General features: G+C 35.8%; 1 protein-coding gene across 1 annotated transcript in view; it reads right to left on the minus strand.

Annotated features, from left to right (window-relative positions):
• The window catches only part of ARMC2 (armadillo repeat containing 2), a 58,977-nt gene that overhangs the window by 30,250 nt on the left and 5,125 nt on the right, over nucleotides 1-23,602 (minus strand). The window contains exons 4-9 of the mRNA XM_059831632.1: nucleotides 22,457-22,664; nucleotides 20,001-20,051; nucleotides 10,225-10,295; nucleotides 6,343-6,435; nucleotides 3,272-3,447; nucleotides 1,856-1,958 (exon numbers count right to left, since the gene is read on the minus strand). Coding sequence (XP_059687615.1) covers nucleotides 1,856-1,958; nucleotides 3,272-3,447; nucleotides 6,343-6,435; nucleotides 10,225-10,295; nucleotides 20,001-20,051; nucleotides 22,457-22,664 — 702 coding nt within the window. The remainder of the gene's footprint in view (nucleotides 1-1,855; nucleotides 1,959-3,271; nucleotides 3,448-6,342; nucleotides 6,436-10,224; nucleotides 10,296-20,000; nucleotides 20,052-22,456; nucleotides 22,665-23,602) is intronic.

The following is a 23,602-nucleotide window of genomic DNA, read 5'->3' on the forward strand; positions in this document are numbered from 1 at the left end:
AAAACATTTTCCCATCTCATTAAACTTAAGACATTTCTAAATTTTTTTATGTCTCCACTCAAGTTGAAACTCTCTCCAAGTATACGGGTGTATATGGATGAAGTACATACACTCTAGGCTCTTGCCCAAATTCTCACCCTCACCAACTGCCTAGAGGTCAGCTAAATCACTTGGGTTGTGGGAATGTGAGAAATCAGTTTCAGGTCCCTGCTCTGCTCAGTATCAAACAGGGTCTTGAACAGTCGTCGTCTATTTTGTAATGAACAGTTGATTTATTTTTTCTACTAGAGCTGCTCCAGTGTACATAAATAGTTCACAGAGCCGGAGGAAGAAAGAGAAATTGAATCTATAATCCAGTGACTGCAACAGGAATCTGAGTGATTATGATGATAACCCAGGTTCATGTCTTCGGCCTGGATAAGGTGGGTCCAAAACATAAAGAGTGAACAAACAAACAAACAAACAAACCCCTACCGAAAACATTCTTTCCTTCGCTAGTTTTTAAAATACAGGGAAAGAAGGGCAAGTGAAAGAAAAGTGAGTGAAGATGGAAATGAGAGCAGAAAAAACAATGCTTACACAGGTATAGCCACTCAACTTGTCCAGATTTTTCTAAGATGCTAATCTCTACAAAACTGTAGCTTTCAGTATCCAAACTCAGCTGAGCAATCTGAGCTGTTCTCTTTTCTCAGAGTTATTTCCTGTTGATCTTACTACTGGAAAGGCTTATCTGGTCATTAGTCCTGACAACACTCACATACTAAACTTTAAGACCATGAATACTGTCATCTATTTAAGCATATACACACATATGCTTTAACTTATGCATGTGCAATAAATACTTGCAAGTTCAAGGCCTACATTAATAAAACATAATGAAGTTTTAATGAAAAGAATGACCATTAAGCAACACTGAGTATCATTCATACACTGTCATTTTCTTCGTATTTCTCAGATGTGCAAGGTGTGTGTGGATGACACAAATACAGTTACAATCACAAAAGAGATCTTACAGCCATTGCTGACAATTCTCCAAAGCCACTGGCTCAATGTGTAGCAGTTAAAAAAGCCAATGATTGTTCTCAGTATCCTTCCTGATGATGGCCAACAACACAGCATTATTTTCCTTCTGTAAAATTTGGTGCAGACACATCTTGACTTCTATAGACAGTTTTGTTCTGTACATGTCAAGAAGGATCTACTGGATTTCGAGAAGGTATAGAGAAAGGCTACTAAAACAACTGAGAGCATGACACAATATCCTTTCAAAGAGAGAACTAAAAGGCTGATATGCCTTAGTCTGAAGAGAAGAAGGCAGAGATGTGATATGACTGCAGTTTGAAAAATCATGAAGGTGGAGGGTAAGCTGACTAGAAATTCTTACAAATCCTGCAAAACTACAAGCAAGGGCATGATGAAAAGTAGATAGGTTTAAAACAGCAGACAGAGAACTTCTGGAACTTGTTGCTCTATGAGATTGTAGAAGCAGACAGAATCAGAAAGTTCAAATAGGAATTAGGCAAATTAATGAACAAAAGATCTATAAACAGAGACTAAAAAGGATTAGGCAGGGATGCACCATCTAATGTCCCTAACAGAATGTAACAATCTGGATGCGGGGGCAGTACAGGGGAAACGGTTCACAGAAAACACATGGGCTTCCATGCTCTCCCTAAACAGCATCCCCTATCGCCATCGTTAGACACAGAATACTGGACTAGATGGACCATTAGTTTGACCTAGTAGGCAATTTTTAGTGTGTGACTAAGTTAAGTCGGAGAATATTTCTTGAAAGATAATAAATCTAACTATTGAATTTCAACATCTAACTTATATACAAGAATAGAATACATACCCAATAATCTATCATTTTGAATGATGTAATCATTTTTTTCATTTCTGCAAATTTTAAATGCAAGCTTGCAAACACTGAGAAGATTTTTTCCATCCACTTTCATCTGCAAAGAAAGTAAAAGACATAAAAACCACAACTGAAATCTACATACAAAAATGCACCATAACATTTTACAAGTTCAGACACCATGGCAAACTTGTATTCTATTAAATCCCAGCTGAAACCCTGACAGTACACTGAGTTTGCAGAATTAAGGGACTCTGAAACCTAGCTGGTTTAAGCTCTATTTAGCAAACTGTGCTGACTGACTTTAAAATAACAGATGATATATATACTTTTTATGTATTTTCTGCAGGTAGTATATCAGTAACTGGCACGGTTTTTTTTTTTCTCTAATTCACTCTTACAAAGAAATTCCGCACAGGATTCACTGGTTTGGCATCTATGGCTATACTACAAAGAACTCCAGTACAACAGTACATGTCATAATGAAAGTTATTCTCAAATATCAGAAAACAAGATCTTACGAAGTATTAATGGTCACTGAGAAATCATGGAAGGGAAGTAAAAGTGTTAAAAATATAGTAACAAATCTCTTCCTTTCTTCTGCATTTCAAGGGCAATTTCTTCTCTTGTTCATGATTTTTAAAAGATTCCACAGAAAAATGTCTGTAACAGAACTTTTTTTTTTTTTAGTAAGCACCACCTAACATCTATGTAGTATCTGAATATATAATTATATCTTCTGATTAAAATAACACACACTACCTTAAAGGACACACATACCACCACCACCACCCCCAACACATTAGTAAATGTACACACACATTACTAAAATGTCTACAACACAATGCTAGCTGGTATCGTTTCACCAGTGACTGTCCATACATACTTAGCAGAAGCTGAACCAATAGGTTCAACAGCACCAGCTTACTTGAGAGTTTTAACCGGGAATACTAGAGAAAGAGATAATTACACTTACTCACATTTCAAAAAAACTGTTTTGTTATTTTCAGATAAAGTTGTTTAATAAGGGCAAGATGCTATTAAAAAACTAAGCTTAATTTCCATGTGTAATTTTAAAAAAATATTGTTCTGTTCAAATCCCTGCATGTGTATCTCAGCTTAGAACACTGTCTCTTTTCCATGCCTAAGCAATATTCCTGCCACCATACCCAAGCTATCCTATTTTGTGTCCCTCCTTCCTCCCCCATATGTAATTTCTCTGCAAAAAATAGGCTCCAACAAGTGCTGATCTGGGTGAATGGAAAACTAGTATGGGTACAGCAAGAAATTGTGCTTAGGAAAGGGTTAGCTTAGACATAGTTTAAAACTATTAAATGAAAAATTTAATGCAAGTTGTAATTCACAATTTTGAGCTTCACGTTCTACCAAACAGCGTTTTAAAACACTTACAGCCAGAATAATCTTTGCCAGCTTCAGGCAAAGTGGATCTGAATCAATGTCTACAAGTTTATATAATGTCTTCAGAAGCACACTTCTTCTTTTAAATCTTTTTCCAAGCATATTTCCTTCGTTCAAGGCATGATAGAGCTTGGTGCAAGCCAGACAAAGATTTTCTATATTGTCTTCTACTTGAAGGGGGTGGGAAGAGAGAGAAAAATAAAAAATAATTATCAGTGCCACCTTTTCCAGAGCATCTCAATAGACAAAGACACTGGAGAACAAAATAAAGAATGGGTTGCACAACAACAAAAATAAGATGCCCAATCAATCTCTTAAAATGATAACACAATCCTCAGAAACAGATTTATTCTGCTCTTTCAAAAAGAAGAGACTCAAGCCAAGAAATCACAGAGCCAAAATAATACCTGAAGTTAAAATGAAACTCACCTTTAATGCTTAATAAACAGATTGACCAAATGTCTACGAGGAAACTGTGAATCTGAACATATTTTTTACAGAGCTCCACCAAACATTACATGTGAAAAAGAGACAGTTAAGGAATATTTTTCTGCCCATATACATAACCTAATATATGAAACCTTGCTGGGAATAAGAACAAGTGAACATAAAAACTCGTCAGAACTCTCCAATGCGTAGTAGAGGTGCAAGATATATTTGAGTGACTGTTGGCCTACTGACAAAAAAGTCATCTACCTCCTAACCCGAGTCCCTCAGACACTATTTAAAAAATACAAAAATAAAACCTGCAGTAAATTATTACAAAATCTGCATCTCCACACAATGGAATCATGTACATGTTTACTTTAAAGGGAAAAGGAGAAGGCTTGCCTATTTTTAAAATTCGAGAGTGAGGTGGTTTTTTTTCTTTTCTTACATTTGCTTTGGTCTATAAGGTGACACTAACAAAGCACTGTATAAACCCACTTAAACTGCCTGTATAAACTCCGCATTTACTCAGGATGTACTTCACAGCTGAAATAGAGTCATATTCAACGAGGCAAAGCACTTGTGATGAAATATATATGGACAGGAAATTACGACAAAAAACATTATATCTAAGACACCAAAACTGCAGGCAGATTCAAGGATCCATCTTTCATGCTGAGCAGTGCCTGGAAGCTCTCAATTTGCGATCATCACACTCAAGGAACAGCAATGACTATTCCATTTCTACTCCCATCATGACAGAAAATTTAACAAAATTTAGCACGATTCTAAATCCTCTGCTCCAGTAAGCAGTGAAACAGGAGTATCAAGGAACAAAAATTGAAAGGTCTCCACTCCACTTCATCAAAATTAACAACAACAACAGAAATTATTCATCACTCATCCCATGGGGCATTTTTGAAGCTTATCCTCCCTTGAAGTACTGGAATGTAACAAAATAAAGTATTTGCTCTTCTAGAAAAAGAGACTTTGGGGTTCTATTTGTTTTTGTCATATAACAATCATCTCAAGTGCATGATATTCATAATATTTTAGACAGTAATTATGTACCAGTTTAAACTTCAGATTTGTTTTTGAACGGAAAGTTTTCTGCAATATTTTTGAGGGAGAATAGGGAAGAAAAAGGTTTTTCTATTAATATAAAAAAAATAAGGGTGACCTAAATGCATGTCAGGGAATTAGCTGAAAGTGACTGCACACAAAATTAAAAAATATTGAATTACCAACACACCCACTCAAAACATTAAAATTTTGGAATTCTAATATTCATTTTGATAGGAAAAACTGCAATTGTGTACTACACAGCCTGAGTAAATTCCAGTGATGCAATTCAGTTACAATCTGTGTGAATATTCAAGAAGCAGCAAAACTCTTAAGGTTTTTGTAGTACTACATTCAATCACCTGGTGAGAAAGTATCATTAGATAATTTCATCTATTATTAGAAAAATTAAGTCCTAATCAAGTTTTTAAAAAAGCTAAAAAAGCCCCAACACACTAACCAAATCAAGTAGAGACTGAGGAAAAGGGGCATGAAAATTTATTTTCCTTAGTTACATTCATGACAAGGGAAAGACATGACTAGATTTTATTTCTAAATAATAATATTTTGCTCACCTATAAAGAACATCTCACTATGCAAAACTTTAACTCAGTGGCTCATATTTGACAATCTCAGCATTAAGCAAGGAAGATGTGAAGTTGCACAGCTGTTTTCAAATTTCCTGATCACTGTTTTTCTACACATCAGTGACAGATGTGGGAATGAGAATCCTGTCTTTTTAAAATAATGATATATTTTGGGAATCACTCAGTACTGTACAAGTGTTTCATACTCATCAACATCTGCAAAATTATGCAAAAAAATTTTCTAATCTGTACCATGCTATAATGAACACTGCAAAAGATCCCATAAAACAGAATCAATCCTCTAATTTGACACTCACTTTAAACCACTTGTAAAAATCTACTTTCTATATTCCCACCATTCAAATAAATATAACGTCTATAGACAGCAACTGAACAACCTTTTGAATGAAACATTAAAATGGATTTCAGAGTTCAATCTTTCAAGCTGTACTTAATTTACTCAATTTTGCGTCAATATTCTGCGTCATTATATACTTTTCTGAGACATCTAACACTTTAAGCACAAATGGAAATTTTCATTAAGATTTCCTTAGTTTTCTAAAATTAATTCAGACCTTCAATACAGTCTATGCTTGAAACAGTGGCTCTGTGCAGTACTTTATCCTTAAAATTATTACCCCATCACTGACTGGTAAGCTGGCAGAGCTATGTTGTCTAAAATAAGATAATTTAATCAGACAAGATCTTCTCTAAATCAGTATTTTTTTTTTACAGAATCACAGAACGGTTGAGGTTAGAAGGGACCTCTGGAGCTCATCTGGTCCAACCCCCCTGCTCAACCAGGGCCACCTAAAGAGCTTAGCCCAGGCCAACTTTACACTGCAAAGTCACTGAACATACGAAAACATAAAAGGCTACGTAGTCTAACTACTGTTAGTCTTTTGTAGTAAACACAAATGAGTCCCATGTTTCCTGCAGGAAATACTACAGAAAATACACCCTTTCAAGAACAGTGTTACCCACCTTTTTCCAGTTCATGCAGAATTGGTAGAATCTTTATATGCCAAAAGCTTTCTTCCTCTTCTGATTCATTTATTCTTGTTTCATCCTCTAAGCCTTCAAAATACATTCAAAACAAAAGCACATATTCAGTGAAGGTTTCAACTTTTACACAAATAAATAGCTAAAAATATTTATCAGTCAGAAAAAAAACCCCTAAAAATGTCACATTTTGCAATATTCTGGATTATTCTACCTATTCAAGCTTTTGTTTTTATTTACATTTTCTCAAAAACAAAAGTTTCAAACAAAACTACATGGATAAACATTTTGATATGTAAAGCTGTACTGTAAAGGAAGATTTGGTTTTGTTTGCTGACTTTAATGTTTCATTTGATCGCTGAATTGGAAGGTAATGACTACTTTTACATCAACATGTGCTACTATTTTTCAGTTCTGTGTCCACTTGACAGCTTATTCTGTGTTAAAAAATATCCATGCTACAGACAATCCTCTAGGATTGTACAATGTTAACTAGTACACATGCACAATATTACACTAAGCTTGGTTAACTGACTCTTCAGTTAGGGAAAAATAGTCTTGTTAGTTATTATAATTAGCAATTTTAACCACTTCATGCAATTAGTTTTGAGAACTTCTCGACTAAATTTTTTGTAAAATGCATGTTTCCCTCCTAGTTTTTGTTACATTAAACAATTTATCACACAGCATCTTGGGAAATGACTAGCAAACTACAAATATCTGAAAAATGTTTTGCCTCCAATAAACATGTCAGAAACCTTGAAGGCAACCAACTCCCAGTTTTCTTGGCCACCCTCAACCAATTTCCTCACCAATGACTGAGAAAGAGCTATTGTTCATTATCAGAAACCTTGTCCACGTCACAAAGAGAAGTTTAAAAAAATATTTCAGCTTTTTTTATGCTTTGCTTCAAAAAGAAAAGACAAAAAGGTCTATCAGCAGACATAAAGTTAAAAATTGGTAAACAAAAAAAATCAGCAGTCTGGAATTCTTCTGGAAACAAGACTGGGAGCGTGGATCTGTTTCCAGATTGGACGAGGGAGTTTATTAGAAAATGGATTCCAGGATTGACTTTCATATGGATGCAATATCACTGGGAATTATTCCGACTTGCTGAACATCTTTTTCACATTCACCTAGCACTATGTGAAGTGACAGAATTCTGGTCTTGACCATTGGCCTCCTAAAGCTGGAGAGCCAGAGTTTCTGCACAACTTGAGTTTTAAAGGATCTAACAATTGTTTACAAGGTGCACGTAGGCATATTTTTGGAGTTCAAGATTAGGTTAAGCTCCTTATCTTACAGGCAACCAAAGCTGTTGTTATAAAGATGGGGTTTGTTTTGTTTTGGTTTTTGTGGTGTTTTTTTTTTTTTTAATAGGGAAATAAAAGTCACACAACTCCACTAAATAATATGAAGAAAGCCAGTAAGACTAGAATATATACATTTTTTAAGTGACATATTTGTCAGAAAGTGTCTCCTACTGTTCATCACTAGCTTTTGCATTTAAATGACAATGTAAATACTTAACATAATCATCATCAAACAGAAAAAGACTGTACTACATAGGAACACTGATATTGGGAGGTTTGTATCATGAGAACAGTATCTCAGACCTTTATAAAATGACTGTCTACTGAGCATTGCTTGGAACAGTGAAACAATTAAAAACTTCCTGTCTATTTTAAAAGTTTGCTCTTTTTAAAAAAAAAAATCCAGACTCTTTTTGTGTATCTGTATTAACTTTAACTGCCTACCTATATTTTACATGGAATGAATCTATCAATTACATCTATTTCAACAGATTGTACAAAAAAGCTGCTGTTTCATAAGTAATACACTGGTAGGTACATTATTACAATAACTATATTTTGTTGGTGTGTGCATATACACATATTAGTATATGTTTTTAGGTAATATTATTATTACTTATTTTGCAGACCTTTTTTATTTTCTAGAGCAAATGAGTTAGTAGTCTTATTTAGATCAATGAGTAGCTCAATTAATAAAACACTACAAAGCATTTGCAATGGAGTGAAAGTTCTGCTCTGGATAATTTAAGAGCACAGCTGAAATGAGAATACTGTAATAGTTTGCACTGTTCCTTCCTGCCACAAAACCCACATATCGGTTATTATTTCTTTTCTTTCCAATTTGTAGCTACCTCTCTTAAGCTGAAAGATAGGACTGACTTTCTAACTGAGCACGTGCTTAACTTTATTAAGCAAGAAATAGAATAGTTCATATATGCATTTGCAGATATGACCAAACTTCTCATCAGAAAAAAAATTAACAAGGCCATTCAATTTTTAGTTCAGAACAAAAAGAACTGATTTTTTGTGCCACTCTGCTGCAGTTGTCTCACATTTATCAGAAAAATATAGCATCCTAAAAGTCATAATGGCATAATTTTTTTAAACAAATATCTCTTGTAACTAGGGAAAAAAAAAGATAATCAGCTTTTACTAAACAATGTTAATCCTAGTAATAAGAATGAACAGGAAATACATGATTATAAAGAAAAGCAACATTAATAAACTGTAAACTTGCATGTGTCTCAGTCCTGGGAGATTTTTAAGGTGCCGATGAAAAGTTATGGCACTAGTTGCATTTAAAATATTGCAGAAGCTGTCCTGAACCTTCTAATTGAGCGAATCACAATTCAACAGCAAAAATGCTCAAGCAAAAGAATTCAGCAAGTTGAAGTTCGTTGTCTCAGCTTTTCATAGGTCTTAACCACAGCTTTGCATTCTAGTAAAAAAAAAAATAATCACTAATCAGTCTACATTTATTGGTTGCTGTTTTTAGCATGTAAATACAAGAGCCTTAGCAACACTGAGCTTTCAAAAGCTGTGTACTGCCTGACTTATCATGTTTAGCCTTTTCACGGAATACTGAGTGGCTACGAATATATCAATATTAAAATAGTCTACCTCCTCTCTAAATTGTGAAAGTATAAACACAAATTGTATCAGAAAATAGAAATAATCTGTAAATGAACACTCCCCCCAGGACCCCACTATAGAAAAGAAATTATTGAGAATTCCTACTGCTATCCCAGTGTTTATTCTGGGATTGAAGATGAAGTATGCACAAACTAACGAAGCTACATAATGTTAAAAAAGTAAATATAAAAAGAAACAATCCTAACAACACACGATTTTTTCAATAGCACCAATAAAATAACACAAATAAATTTAAAGGCATAAAAACAGAGAAAATACAGCCCCACAGAATACTAACTCCCATGACACGGTAAATACTCTCAGCTCCTCTGAAGGAAATGAAAGCAGAACACATTACAGCCTTTGCCAGAATGATCCAGAATAATGCAACTTCTCAGTTCCAGAAAAATAGTAATAAAGCACAATAAAGCAGAATAGAAACTTCAGGTTTCCATACCAGACTCTCAAATATGCTCTTGCCATGTATGAACCGTGCCAACTATGAGGAAAGATTAATTAAAATCTGTTACGTAAAATTAGCAAAATCCATCCCTACAGGGCAATCCAGAATCTGTACCTTCAGCTAATATAGCTTGGCATAACTTAACTAGTTTCTGTGCAACTATGCCAGTTTACAAAAAGTGATGGGCAAACAAGGTGTTAATGGATTGGCAAATTCTTAAGCCTACATATGGGAAAAACAAGGGAGAAAATATCAACATATTTTTAGAATGAAGACCTCTTGAATATTGTTTCTCTTTACCAACAACAGTAAAAAATCCCAGTATATCTAGAAAACAAAAAATATTGTTCAGTGAATAAAGAAGAAAAAGATCTTAAGATCACAAAAATTAGATTATTTCTATTTGACTGTATTCCACTTTTTTTTGACTAGAAATTGAAATGCTTTATGAAGTACCTGTTACTATTCTCTTCCAGCCTGTACTCCTTGGCCATGATGAACTTGTACCAGGCTTTTTCATCTGGTCACTAAAAGATACAGTACAGACACACACAAAGTATATCAGAATACAATGCTCCAAATGCTTCTTTCTTCACGTGCACTCAGTATGAGATCTGCATATTAACAACTAACTGGAAAAGATAAGTTATTTTACTAAGTTAGTAGGTTATCTGCTCATTAAAAGTGACATACAAACACAACTTCCTCCAGTATGTATTACAGAAAGCTCCTTCAGAAATACTGACATATTTACACCACAAGAGGTCACCATTATGGAACACAAAACCTAAAGCATTTCCAGTTGTACAATAAAACTGAAAGCTGAACCAAAGTAAACTCAAAAAAAAAAATTTATTTTATCATCAGTTTCATTAACTGAATATAAACTCAACTAGCTTAAAACTGTAAGTTCATCCCTTCACAAGGACAGTGACTTCTTCTGATAGAATTAACACTTTTAAAAGACTAAATGAGAAGAATTTTCAAAGAAACAAACACTTTAGTAACCTTTAATGTAAATATGAGAATTTCCAGGTCTGCCTGTGAAGTATCGCTAACTGCATAGTGGTCACTAGTCCTGTTAGTACAAGAAACATGTATGTTGTCATTTCTTTGTAAAGCAACAGTGAGTAATGCCATAATTCCTGCTGATTGTATGATTAGTCTTTCTTTGGCCAGAGGAAACTACCACACACATCTGTGATAAATCTACTCTGTTTGCCTAGCTACACACTCAAGCAGCACTGATCTAAAAGAAATATACAAGATGTAGACTCTCTTTGCTATTAAACAGGAATCTTTCCTCCTTTAAATTCTGTATTAAAGACAAAGGTCTTAATCTATGTTTTCTATTCTCAGTGTATGTTTAATTTAACACTTCTTATTCCATTTATAGTTCATGTACCAATACAACCTAATCGCCTAAATTTTCTTCTAAAGATAACAGTGGTGTGTTAGCAATGTTATTTCAATTTTTTTTAACCTGTTAATTTAGTTGCTATAAGGCTTAAAGCTAAACTGTTGTTTAACTGGTTTGCTAGACTGGCATCTAAATCCTGTCTGCTGGTCCAGACAGAAGATGTAAGTCATCCTATCAGCAGATGGAGACAAAATAAAAGACAAAGCTCTTGTAAGATCATTTCCCTACAAAAGGGACTGGATCGCTCACTGTGATCAGTCAAAAATTTTCCAAGCAATCACATTACAGAGGAACACTTGCTTCATTATGGCTAACAGTGAATAATGCTTTCTTTTTACAGCATGAGGATTTAAGTGCTCCAAAATCCAAACGCTTACACAAACTGTCTTGAAATTTTTTCAGCTCATATACAGCAATTCCTACTCCTCTGGGGAGCAATGCTTTTTTAAAAAAAAAAAAAAGACAGACAAGGGCTTGCATCTCTACTCTAAAATAGACTGACATCTTTAAGAAAGATGGTTCCTACAGCACACATTAAGTACAGTTCAGTCCATTAATAGAAATCAAAATTTGATTCCATTTATGTGAATACCTTGTCCTACAAACTTTAAAAGTTTAAGAATTGATTCTACAAGGTTCAGCCAACCCTGAAATCAAGTCTATAATCTGAAAGGACTCTGAATAAGCAAGAGAATAACAACTTCCGTCACCTAATACTAACCCAGCTATATTCAGAAATTAGTATCTTCAGAATGGTATGTAGGCATGATGATACGCTTTGCTTATATGAATAGGACGTATGAGTTTGCTTTCCTCAGAAAAACAGTTTTGTAACTATATCCTGTCTGTGCCTCTTCCCCTAAAATGTAAATCCACAGGACGAATCCAAGAAACCTCAACAAAGACAATCCTACAAGTTTTGTAGGAAACAAAAGCAGCTGAACAGAAAAGACGCTGAAGCAAAGGATGTGGTAACCTGAATGCTTATCAGATAGAAACACCACATACATGAGATGAAGGGTAAGATCATGTCAAAGTCTGAACTGTGTAAAAAAAAAAGTTTGGTTGGAACAAATGATTTCTTAAACACCAGTATCAACCAGTTTAGAGACCTACACAAGCAGGAAAGCAGATTGCTGTACTGCTGGTATTCACAGGACTATCTTACTTTTGGGAAACATCCTCCTAAGTTAAACAGCTTAACTGGAACTCATTATTTTCAGAAAAAGAATACACTGAATACACACATAAATGAGAATGACTGGTGGGTAGGCTTACCTTTAGTGAGTATGTACAATTTATGAATTTTGTGAGAGATTATAAAATCCCTTTATGTATGTTTACCATGCTGCCAATTCCATTTCAGTTAGAGAGAATTTTGCTTCTTTGTTATCTTTTCACTTTCATGTAGGGCTGAAACTTAAGCAGCAATATCTTGTTAAGAACTATGCAGTTAAAATGTAATCAACCTACTCTAAAAAATAAGTTACCTACTATTGAAGGGAACTGGCTTGTCAAGAGAGTGGTTGCCTTGGAAACAAAGTCAATTGGCAGAAATCTGATCATCTGATAAGGGACTCATCAAGAAATCAATTGACAGAGGCTCTGATGATTTACAGAGGAAAAAGAACCTGGCAACTGGATCATCTCTATCCCTCTCATATAAGGGAGATCACAGTAGCCCCTTTGAGGAACACAGCTTTCTTGAACGTACACAGACTATGAGGACTTCCAAAAGGAAGGTGAGCCAGCACTGGAGTAGTGTGTTCAGTATTTTTCCCTGGTGAAAGAATGCATAATTAAGTGAAAGCAGCATTTATTCAGAAACTCTGCATGTTTAGATGTTTACTTGCTTGTTCTTGCCGTGAGCCTCTTGTTAATGGTAAATCTGCAAACTCCCACCTTCACTGGTATTCCAGGGGGAACTAAATTTCTAAGAACGGCATCCCAGAGGCAAAGAATTGGGCTAGTTCTCTCCAAAGAAGCTGCACACAACAGCAAAGTCTGATTCACAAATGTGAGTGTAAGACTCCAATAGAGGAAGAGCGCTTGGGCTCTCTCCTCATACTACAGAGCCTTAAACATCTGAGAATCTGGCTACCTCTTTACTTGTAAAACAGAGTCTGGCAATGGGCCTGAATTTTGGGCCACACCTTTCCATACAGTTAGACGCCTTAGCATGGTCCCTGCTACGGTTTTGGCCCAAGAAAGGCAGTACTTTCCTTGACAAATGCCTGGGCACAGACAAGCAGAGGTAGGGACATTCCCAGCCAATACTTTGTGTGTGGTAGGGAGAGGGTTAAAAATACTTTCATTGTATTAACATAACCCATGACACAGCAGTTGGCCACTAAGACAGAGACTAACTCCTTTGTTTAATTTTTATTAATTATTAGTACAGATGTAGCCCTGGTGCCCCACTGATTATTTAGTTACCAGTTAAGAGGGACACATAGCCTAATACTAAAAAGTTAATGCTTCTCTACAGAATTGTCTTTAACAAGCATCTTTGATCAGTGAGATAGCAAAGTTTAACCACAAAGGAAAGAGATCTCGATTATCTTTTCTGAACTGTCGAACTTGAAGGCATTCCCTCTAGACACTACCCTCTCCTCATGGTATGGTTCTTGTAACACCTACATATTCTTACAACTTTGAGAGGCAAAACTAGAAAATATGGAAGTGGAAAAAGAACAGAGGAGCACAGTAACTGAGATAGCGCAATAAAGGATGAAGAATATGAGGGTTAGTTTTCAAAGAGAAAAGTAGGAATAACGGGGAATGAGCAAAAGATAAGGGCAGTGGGTATGGAAAAGGCCATAAGCCCCATACTATCTGCTTCTGCAAGTGCCAAGATCTCACACGACTTTGCACCTCCAGAGATTATGAGCCTCTTCTCTTGCACCCATGTAAACTGAATCTGTGGACTCTCTCTCTTGAAGTAGAGATAGGAACCAGGACTATCCCATGTAAACCAGATTCTGAACAGAATCTTACAACAGCAGTGAGCTACCCACATGCAGACAGTGCATACCATGCCTTGAGTAAATGCTGTGAGGAAGTCATACACAGTAGACACTAGCTGGTGTCTGGAAATACATTTATTTTCCATTTTTAAACAAGGAAATGAAAATAAAATTACCAACTTTGTGATCTAGACGATAACAAGATTGTGCAGAGCACCCCTAACACGTACCTTTTGTTGGGGAATTCTACATTACTGCTTAATGCAACTTCTTTGGGATGGGGGGGTGGTTGAAGACATCAGAATAACCAAACTGGTTTCCATTGACAGAAATAGAAGGAATATTAGGCTTAAGATCCAAGGACTTTATGGAGACTGATTAACAAAACACCATTTTCTCTCAGTCAGATCCACACAAAACTTTCCAAATAGTAGTAAAACTCAAACATCAGCAACATTTAAACCAGAAAAGGTAACTTGGAAGATATCTTGGAAAAACACACAGCACACTGCCTTTTGAAGTCATCACCTGCATAAACTACAATACTACTAAAATTTACAGAACATACATTTACAGACATTTTATAAAAATATGAAACAGAACATGGTCCAGTTAGTCCAAAAGCTTGTCTTCAACTACCTCTTTTTAGTGTATCAGAAGATGACATAAAACTGGTAAGTACAGACACTCACAGAAAAACCTCTTCAGAAGTTCCTTCCTGATAAGAAGCCTTAGTCTGTGTTGCCACCACGTGAAAGATCTCTTATCATCCACGTGCTTTCAATAAAACACTGGCCTCATTGCTAACTTGTAGTAGCATTTTCCAAAGTAAAGTAATATTTAGTTGGGGAGTGGCATTCAGTTTATTTCAAAATAAATTTCTAAGGCATTTGAGTTTATTGCCTCTCAATTCCCTTTTATTTCTTTGATGCCATTTTTCTTAAGTCAGAAAACTGTAATTATGAACATACAATTTCTAAACATCTATACCTGCAGAGCATTTTCTGTATCTATAGAACCACAATTCTGATCTTCTAGGCTCCTTCCTCATAAGCAAATCTAAGCTCCTGATAGTTTCACTGTTTGTCCTTAGATCCCTTTTATTTTTTGTCCTTATTTTGATAAGGTAAAAAAAACCAGTCATACTTAATCTAAAAGTACACTAGCCATGTATGTAACAAAAATATACAAAAGCTGTAATAGGTCACACTGAAAGTCCACCTTGCTCAGTGTCTTCTAACAGTGACCAAAAAGCTTCTTAGATGCCTCCAGCAAATAGAGGGTGCTGTTGGGGTGCCCTGCCTGCAGTTCTCCTTCAGTTTCTGCCTTCATGTTTTTCACCCTGATGCATTCCCTCCCTCTTCTTTTTTCTTCCATTTTCCCCCAATAGTCACTCAATTTCTCCCCAATGTATTTTCCTTCATTCCACCCCTCTCCAGGCCCCACAAACTTCCTTTCTTCTAGTTAATTTAAAACCCAAAAATGTGACTCAAATTTTTACAAATTTTATTTTGGATCCTTGATATATCAATGTTTTCAGGTCTTCAAACATCTAGGAGAGCAATTTCTAACTTTTCACAGGGCTCTAAAAACAGCCTAGGTACTGCAATAAGTAAAAGATGCAGACTGTTTATATATAAATGCAAGCACTGAGCATTTGATTTTACAAACATACGTTGTGTGCATTGGGAAGCCAGACATGATGTATCTCCACCCAAAAATAAAGACATTTCACTAAGTGGTAAGAAGAACAGATTTAGAGCAATGCTAAGCAGATCCTGGGGGCCTGCTCAAGCAAGCCAGATGTATCAAAAGGACTACTAGGCACAAAGGTGTTCTTTCGGACTAGATCAGAGCTCAGTCCCCCCAGCTGTGGGTAATTCTGAAACAGATATGCCATTTAGAAAGCCTGTTCTTTGAGATGTTACTGACATGCATATTCAGAGTGTGACTACACCTACACTATAACCTGGGTTTATTTTTAATGCTAGCAGTATCCAGGATGGCATGCCTTCTATTGATAAGGATCATTTGTCTATTTAAGCCGTTGTGAATTTTCCTTTCAACCAAAGATTCCCAAATTCTATATGGACTACAAAGGGAAAAGCTACAAGGATGTGTTGTTAAAGTATGTACAACCAATAAATCTCTAAAAAGAACAGTCACAGGTGAATAACTTGTTTTTCCTTTTTTGAGTGCCTACCATGGGAGAGAAGGAAGAGAGCTCTTGTCACACAACCAATGAGGGTGTCACAATGCACCCTCCCTTCAGGTATTTATATACATTGATAAGACCCCTTCTGAGCCTTCTCTTCTCCAGGCTAAGCAGTCCCAGCTCTCTCAGCCTTTCCTCATATGAAGGACTCCCTCCATCATCTTAGTAGCTGGACTCTCTCCAACAGCTCCATCTGTCTATTGCACTGGGGAGTCCAGAACTGGACCCAGCACTCCAAGTGTGATGGAGGTTTTCAAGACGTGAATGAACAGGTTGCTAGATAATCTCATGCAGGCTCCCTTTTCCACAAAAGATTGGACCAGATAATCTTCTGAGGTCCCTTCCAACCTGAGCTGTTCTATGAACTTGGTGTCCACCAGGACCCCCCAGGTTTTTTTCCACAAAGCTGCCTCCCAGCTGGATAGCCCCCAGTATATACTGGTGTCTGGGGTTGTTACTCCCCAGGTGCAGGACTTTGCACTTGCTTTTGTTAAACTGCACAAGGTTCCTGTCAACCCATTTCTCCAGCCTGTCGAGGTCCCTCTGGACAGCTGCACAAGCCTCTGGCATATCAGCCAATGGGTTGCTTATATACTGACTGCCAGTTATCGTTTTTCTAAATTATTCAGAACTGTGGTCTCATGACCTGCCCATCAGGTCTCTTGGCAGGAGCACTGGGGAGCACGATGCAAAGATACCTAAGGCTCTAGACCAAGTTTATCAGGGCACAGCCAGATTCAGCAGCTTTGTTTGAAAAAGAAGGATGGCAGCTCCAGGGAACATTAAAAGGAATTAACGGTGATCCTGGGAATCAGGGCAAGAAGGATGATGCAGCAGACCCTGAGTGAGCAGCAAGGGACAAGGTGGTGCAAGAACCCCAAGGCAAAGGGGAAGGGGAGTCAGATGTGGAGCTGGAGCAAGTGAGAGAGACCGTGACTGATTTTCCTCAGACAACATTCAGCTACTCAAAGCTTGGGAGCCACTGCTTTAGAACATAAGCCCTCTGCTACAGTGATTCTTCCACCGTAAGTGTTTAGTGATCAGGAAACAAGACTTCTAACTTTAAGCCATAGTTACTGATTTTAATAACAAGACATTGTTCTGTAGACTTTGAAAGGAAGTGTAAACAACATCCTAGTATATTTGCCAAAGCAACTTATAGGAATTGTTTTTAGCTTCTGGCAAAATGAGAAAGAATTAGTATTTTGATTTATCATTCACTCTCATAGAAATTAATTTTTCCATATGCCAATTAGCATTTGCATTTTTCATTAATCCATTTATTCCTATTTAATTATACTATCCAGACCTTTTATGTTGCCAAAAGGACATCAGAATTAGTTTTCTGTATTGCCTTTCATTGGTTGAATAGCAGGGAGTATGTTTTTGCAGGTTTTTTTTGTTTTAAACCAGGCAATTTCTTCCTGACCCATAACTTCACACTTGAAAGGCACTCTATCTTTTTAGACAAAGAATTGACCTTCACTGAGCCACTTAAGAGAATGTGTCCCTATTTTGCTCAACTACCACTGAACCTTCCTTTCTATGACATCATCTCAGGGACAAACAAGATAGATACAAACACAATGTGGAAATAAGTAATAGGTGTGCCTCAAAGAAAAAAGAATTAGTATGACAGCCTAATTTTTAAAGACTATTTTCCTTTTAGAAAACATAATGGAGAAACAGTAAATTAACTTGTGGACAACTAAAAGAAATATAAATTAAAGTATTAACCAATTACACAAACCTCTACTCAGCCCTGTTCCTCAGCTACAAAGCTTTTCAAAAGCATGCAAATAATTAAAAAACTGCTAATATAGATGTCCTGAAATTACTTTAGGAATTGTAGAGGATTATATCATAAGTAACACCACCAGAAAAGACAAAAACAAAGGGAGTGAAAACTATAACTGAGACTATAACTGATACCACTGATATGAGAAAGGATAAATAGTAGAAAGGCAACATAATTTGCAAAAATATGTTGACAAATAGGCCAACTACACTCTGAGTCATCCTAAAGATGAGCAAATAACAATTCCTCTATTAACACAATCATGGGCATAGTCCATTACTTATGACAGCTCCAGTGATAAAAAGAATATAGAATTCTATTTATACAGGCTGTTGATGAAGAACTTCATGCACATGTTAAATAGTATGGCTTAAAAGAATAATAGAGGTTGATGAAAAAACCTATATCCTTATCTGTTTTATTCTTCACAGTTTTTGTATCTTCTGCCTCATACACAAAATATTAACAATATCTATTTGTGGCAGGGTATCTTTGAGCAAGCAGACAACTGACAGCCTAATTCTAACCATAAAACACAGCTAAAATACTAGTCTAAATATATTTGAGTCTGAAAACCACAACATCTTCATCTTCCTAACTTGAATCTTGTATAAGCATTGTCATTCTAAAAAAAAAAAAAATCAATCTAAAACTATTGTTACTATAATCCTACCTAGACTGAATTGGCATTCCTTCTTTACCCCTTGCATGGCACACTTTCCCATTCTAGAATTAACATTCAGTTGGTAATAACAACTCTCACGACCTAATGACTATAGTAGAAAGACTCCCTTTGGAGTAGGCAGTAAAAATGAGCCTAAACTCCACTCTCTTTCACAAGTGAAGAGACCAGAGATAACAGCTGCCTGTTGCTCTTTTCTTCAGAAGTCTATAAGAAGTTCTGAAAAAAGAATTCTTCATTCCAGATTTTATCTTAGTATCCTCTAACCCTATACAAAAATAGACACCTTCTTGGATGGGCAGGTGTCATCCTTTCTTTTTCTACAGTGGAAAACACTGTAGAAAGCTCTACCTGTGAAAGCTTTCCCACCACTCGATTGTTTCTTTCTTAAATTAGTGGTCTCAATAGCTAGTGGAACTGAGGCAGAAATACAGAAAGATTAGTTAGGAGTAGATTAATTTCCTGTTTCCATGTCTTTATGAGAAGTCCAGAAGTTGTTAATATACATAATGAGAAAAGACAAATCCAGAAAGAAGTCTGGAGAATTTGCAGCAATATCAGCTAAACCATACAACAAACTAATATTCACACCATGTCACTCATTTCAAAAATTCATCCAGAGCAAAACAGAATGAGTGTTCCCTTCAGGAAGGAAATCTGTCTCCTCTGTAGGAATCCCTTTCTTTGAGGAGAAAAGGAATGAATTTTTTGGGCGCAGATGTGAAGCTAGTTTAGGCAATCAGACAGAAGTGATTTCCTGTATTCACTTGTCCCCTGCTTTTATCATTTTCTATCGAAGCACTCCCAAACTCTAAAAAGCACAAGAAAGAGAAACTAGTCTTATGGAAGCAGTTCATGAATATCTCTCAAGGATTCTGTCAAACAAGCATTTAATAAGGACAGCAATGGTGATAGAAAACAGGCCATAGTATATCTTCTTTACAGCACCTTCTAATTCTTTTGTAGCTATTTATATAAATCACTTACTAAAAAAAAAGTGTAGTGCAGGCCACTTGGGAATCAACTGTTTGCCACCAAGCTTTTCCTCATTGAAGCCACCTATGTTTCTAAGGAGTGCTGGAATGACATCTAAGCTTTCAGATTATTGAGAAATTGGAATAGGAGAAAAAAAATAAATCATCTTTTCTCACCAGGGAAACTGTTGCTCTTCATCAGCAAATCTGCCATCACTGTTGACACTTCTGTTGAAAGATATGAATGCAGAAAACATTTCAGAAGTTTCATTTCTATAGCAATCACAATAGATGGCAAGACACAATGGCTGGATGAAGTTGTAAGCAAAACTTAGCTTTCTTATGATTGTCAGAAATTGCTCCTTGCTTTCCTGCGGCAACATGTCAATAATTGAAATCTGCTTCAATTAATATACTGCTTCTATTATAACTAGATGGTTATTTGAAAAAACAGAATTGCAAACAAAATGACAAATAACTCTTCCCCTCAAAAGGTCCTTTTTCCTTTTTTCCCCCCAGTATCATTATAAAGTAGTAATGATTTCATTAGCATTGTTCATTCTTTTCATCAGTCCTTGGGACAACAAAAGAATTTGAAATGGAAAGTGAGCAAGGCTTTTGCTGGAATAAAATACTTCCCCCTTCTGTTCTCTTTAAAATAAATGTAATAGCATTAATGGCAGAAATCTGCCATGCTATTTTGGCATGCTGTACAGTTTCTTCATTAACAGAAACAGAGCTTTATTAGAAAAGTTATTTTGGTCCATACACAGGAACTGTGGGGAAAGGGAAGTAGAGAGTCTCATGTACCTTCTCCTGTATGAAGTGTACTGTTTCTATAATCCTCTTGCTTAATTCCTTCAAGGGTTTTAAATCACTGGTATACAGAATTGAGGCCGACACAACTGCTTCACACGGAGAATGACAGGACTCCAGGTAATAAAAATTCTCACATTCCTTTAAGCCCTCATCCTATTATTCCTGAATACAATGTACTTTAAATAGAAAATACCTTTTAACTTCATACAAGATGCCTTAAGTATTTATGACACAGAAACAGATGCAATCTAATCATAGCAATCATCTAGTACCTGTAAACATGTTCTGTTGAGAAAGAATTTCAAAACTCTTTTACTGCAATGACCCCTCTATGGTACTGAAACCTTTTATATACAACTCCTACCAAGACCAAACTAAACGAACTGTATTGAAGGATAGGTTTGTGATACCTTTCAACTGCCTTGTCAGATGAAGAATGACATCTCTGAACTCAGAAAAGATCAAGGTCTGACTACTCGTGTAGCATCATATGCGAATACTGAACCAATGCGTTTACTGGCGTAAGTCGTAGCAATGAGTTAGAATTTATGAGAGCAGTTGAGATTACCTAGAGCCATTCCATCCTATGATGGCACAAACTTCTTGGACTGATATAGATGAAGGATCTTTGTCCTTTACTCAAGGGAAAGCAAACTTTTTCTTTGCTTCCACAAGTCTCTGGTCTTTCAGAATCTTTTTTTTTTTTTTAAATCCTGCTTTCAGTTTAGTATAAAATAAGAGTGCTACGATAGCTCTACTACGTATCATTTGCTGTAACAGCCTCAACGGACAACATTCTCTAAACTATTTAGTACTATCATCAAGTTAGTAAATGAAAGACATTTCATTTTATAAAATCAAGAATATACTCCTTAATATCAAAGGTGCTTAAGAACATCCAAGGAAATATTTTTTCCTAAGCATAAAAACATGCTAGAAAGAAGATATCTACTGGCAAACTTTTATATTTAATAGTGACCAAGGGTTTACAGTATGTGTTTTGAAAATAAACCATTACTCATTCTTTGCTGTAGAGATTATCATATCTGTCAATGTTATTAGCACAAAACAGTTGTTAGTCCAGCTACTAATGCAGCAGCTGATACACCTACTGAACATAACGTCAGGGACTATTCCTCCCTGTGCAAGAATTCAGATCTGAATCGAAAGGAAAAAAAAAATTACTTAATTGTGAATTACAGAATGGATAATAACAGTCTAGGTTCAGTAAAAACAGACTGCATGCACGTAAGTCCTATTAATCTCTTACATCTGTTTGGTCATCAAAAAAAAATGAACTAAAAAATACTCAATGCCACCAAAAAATTCTGCCTCTACTGCCAATGAGTTTAAGCCTGTTTTTTGTGTATGATCACATATTTCCACTACACCCGAACTGAAAAAACAGCTCTACTCATCTGTGGAGGTAATGGAAGAATGTATAGCATCTTAAAACAACAGGCTTGAACTGTAAAAGCAAGCACATTGAATTTAAACTTGAGTATTCTATATGCAATTATTAGAAGACTCAGTTTTGAAATGTTAATGATCAAACAAAATTAGAGTTATTTCATATCAAGCAACGTCCTACCAACAATTTTTGGACAAATTAGTCTTTTGACTGTAGAAACTTCCTAAGAACAAAAGTGTAAAGATTTTTTTTCCTAATAATCTGAACACAGTATTGTTTTAATGCATAAATAGTGCTACCTTCAAATTCCATTAATTTTAAACATTTTGATACTTGCACAATTGAATATCTAGGAAGAGGGTTGTGTTGAAGGCGCTCATTACCATATTCGAGCAATACCAACCTTCCTCCTCTCAGTTGAAATAAAAACTTTCCCGCTGTCCCTTTTAGGAAGTCTTCCCTCTCCGATCTGCTGATACGGTCATTACAAATTAGTTGTCTACTTTCATCGTTAAATGGTGTGTATGACCTTTGCTCTGCTAAGCAGTTATCATTACTTCTGCAAAGATTATTCACCATAGCTGATTCTTCAGAATCTAGCTTCTCTTCACCTGAAACAGCCAAAGAGAACATATTTTGTAGAAGTGTTCTTACGCAATAAATACACGCAACAGAGGTCAAAATTAATTACTGTTTGTCATGTTAACATTATCAAAATTTGCTTGTATCAATTTAAAAGGTGAGAAAGCTTAAGACTATTTAGAGCAAAGCAGTCAAAGTCTTCTTATGAACATCATTTCTTAAAGTCTTTCAGTTTTGTGTTTTAACATTTTAAACTTTCATCTATTTTTCTATTATTTCACTTTTACAGATAGGTGGATTGTACCTTGTGAAAGAAGTGATTATATTTCAGGATCCGAATATTAAGAAGGAACTCAAGCAAAAGGTAGCTGTTAATCTTGTACCTTGGTATGTATACGTGATAAGAACCTGCACAAAAAACTTATGTAAATATTTGCATGATCCCCAAAGGGGAGAAGCGGCAAACTCAGGCTGTAACTACATTAGGTTCTCAACTTCTCCGATTAGTAACATCAGCTTCTTAAGGCTAATGGATTAAACTACATATAGGGGTACATAATGTACATATAGAATATGTACATAATAATGAAGTAAAGTTTAGTACTTTTTGTATAAGACTTATTTTGAAATAAGGTAAAAAGCAAGATATTCAGTTTATCATTTAAAGTAACTATCCCAGGCAATGTAAGAATTGTCATTATTACAAATGAGTCTTCATTAAAGACAGAGTTCCAGCACGTTTTATTATGAGCCAATGTGCAGGAAACCAAGATGTCAAGTCATTTCCCATCTGCAGGAAAATTACTTTTAAATCCCACTTTTAGCAACCTTTATTAAGTCTCTACTAATGAAACTCTTAACAACAAATACAATGTAGTTGGAGGCCTGTCAAGACATATCATTCCTTTCTAGTCCTTGTTTTATGCTCAATAATCCATCAGGGAATCCCCTTAGATGATGCCATCTC

This window comes from Gavia stellata, chromosome 2 (assembly GCF_030936135.1).
Source record: "Gavia stellata isolate bGavSte3 chromosome 2, bGavSte3.hap2, whole genome shotgun sequence".
NCBI lineage: Eukaryota > Metazoa > Chordata > Aves > Gaviiformes > Gaviidae > Gavia > Gavia stellata.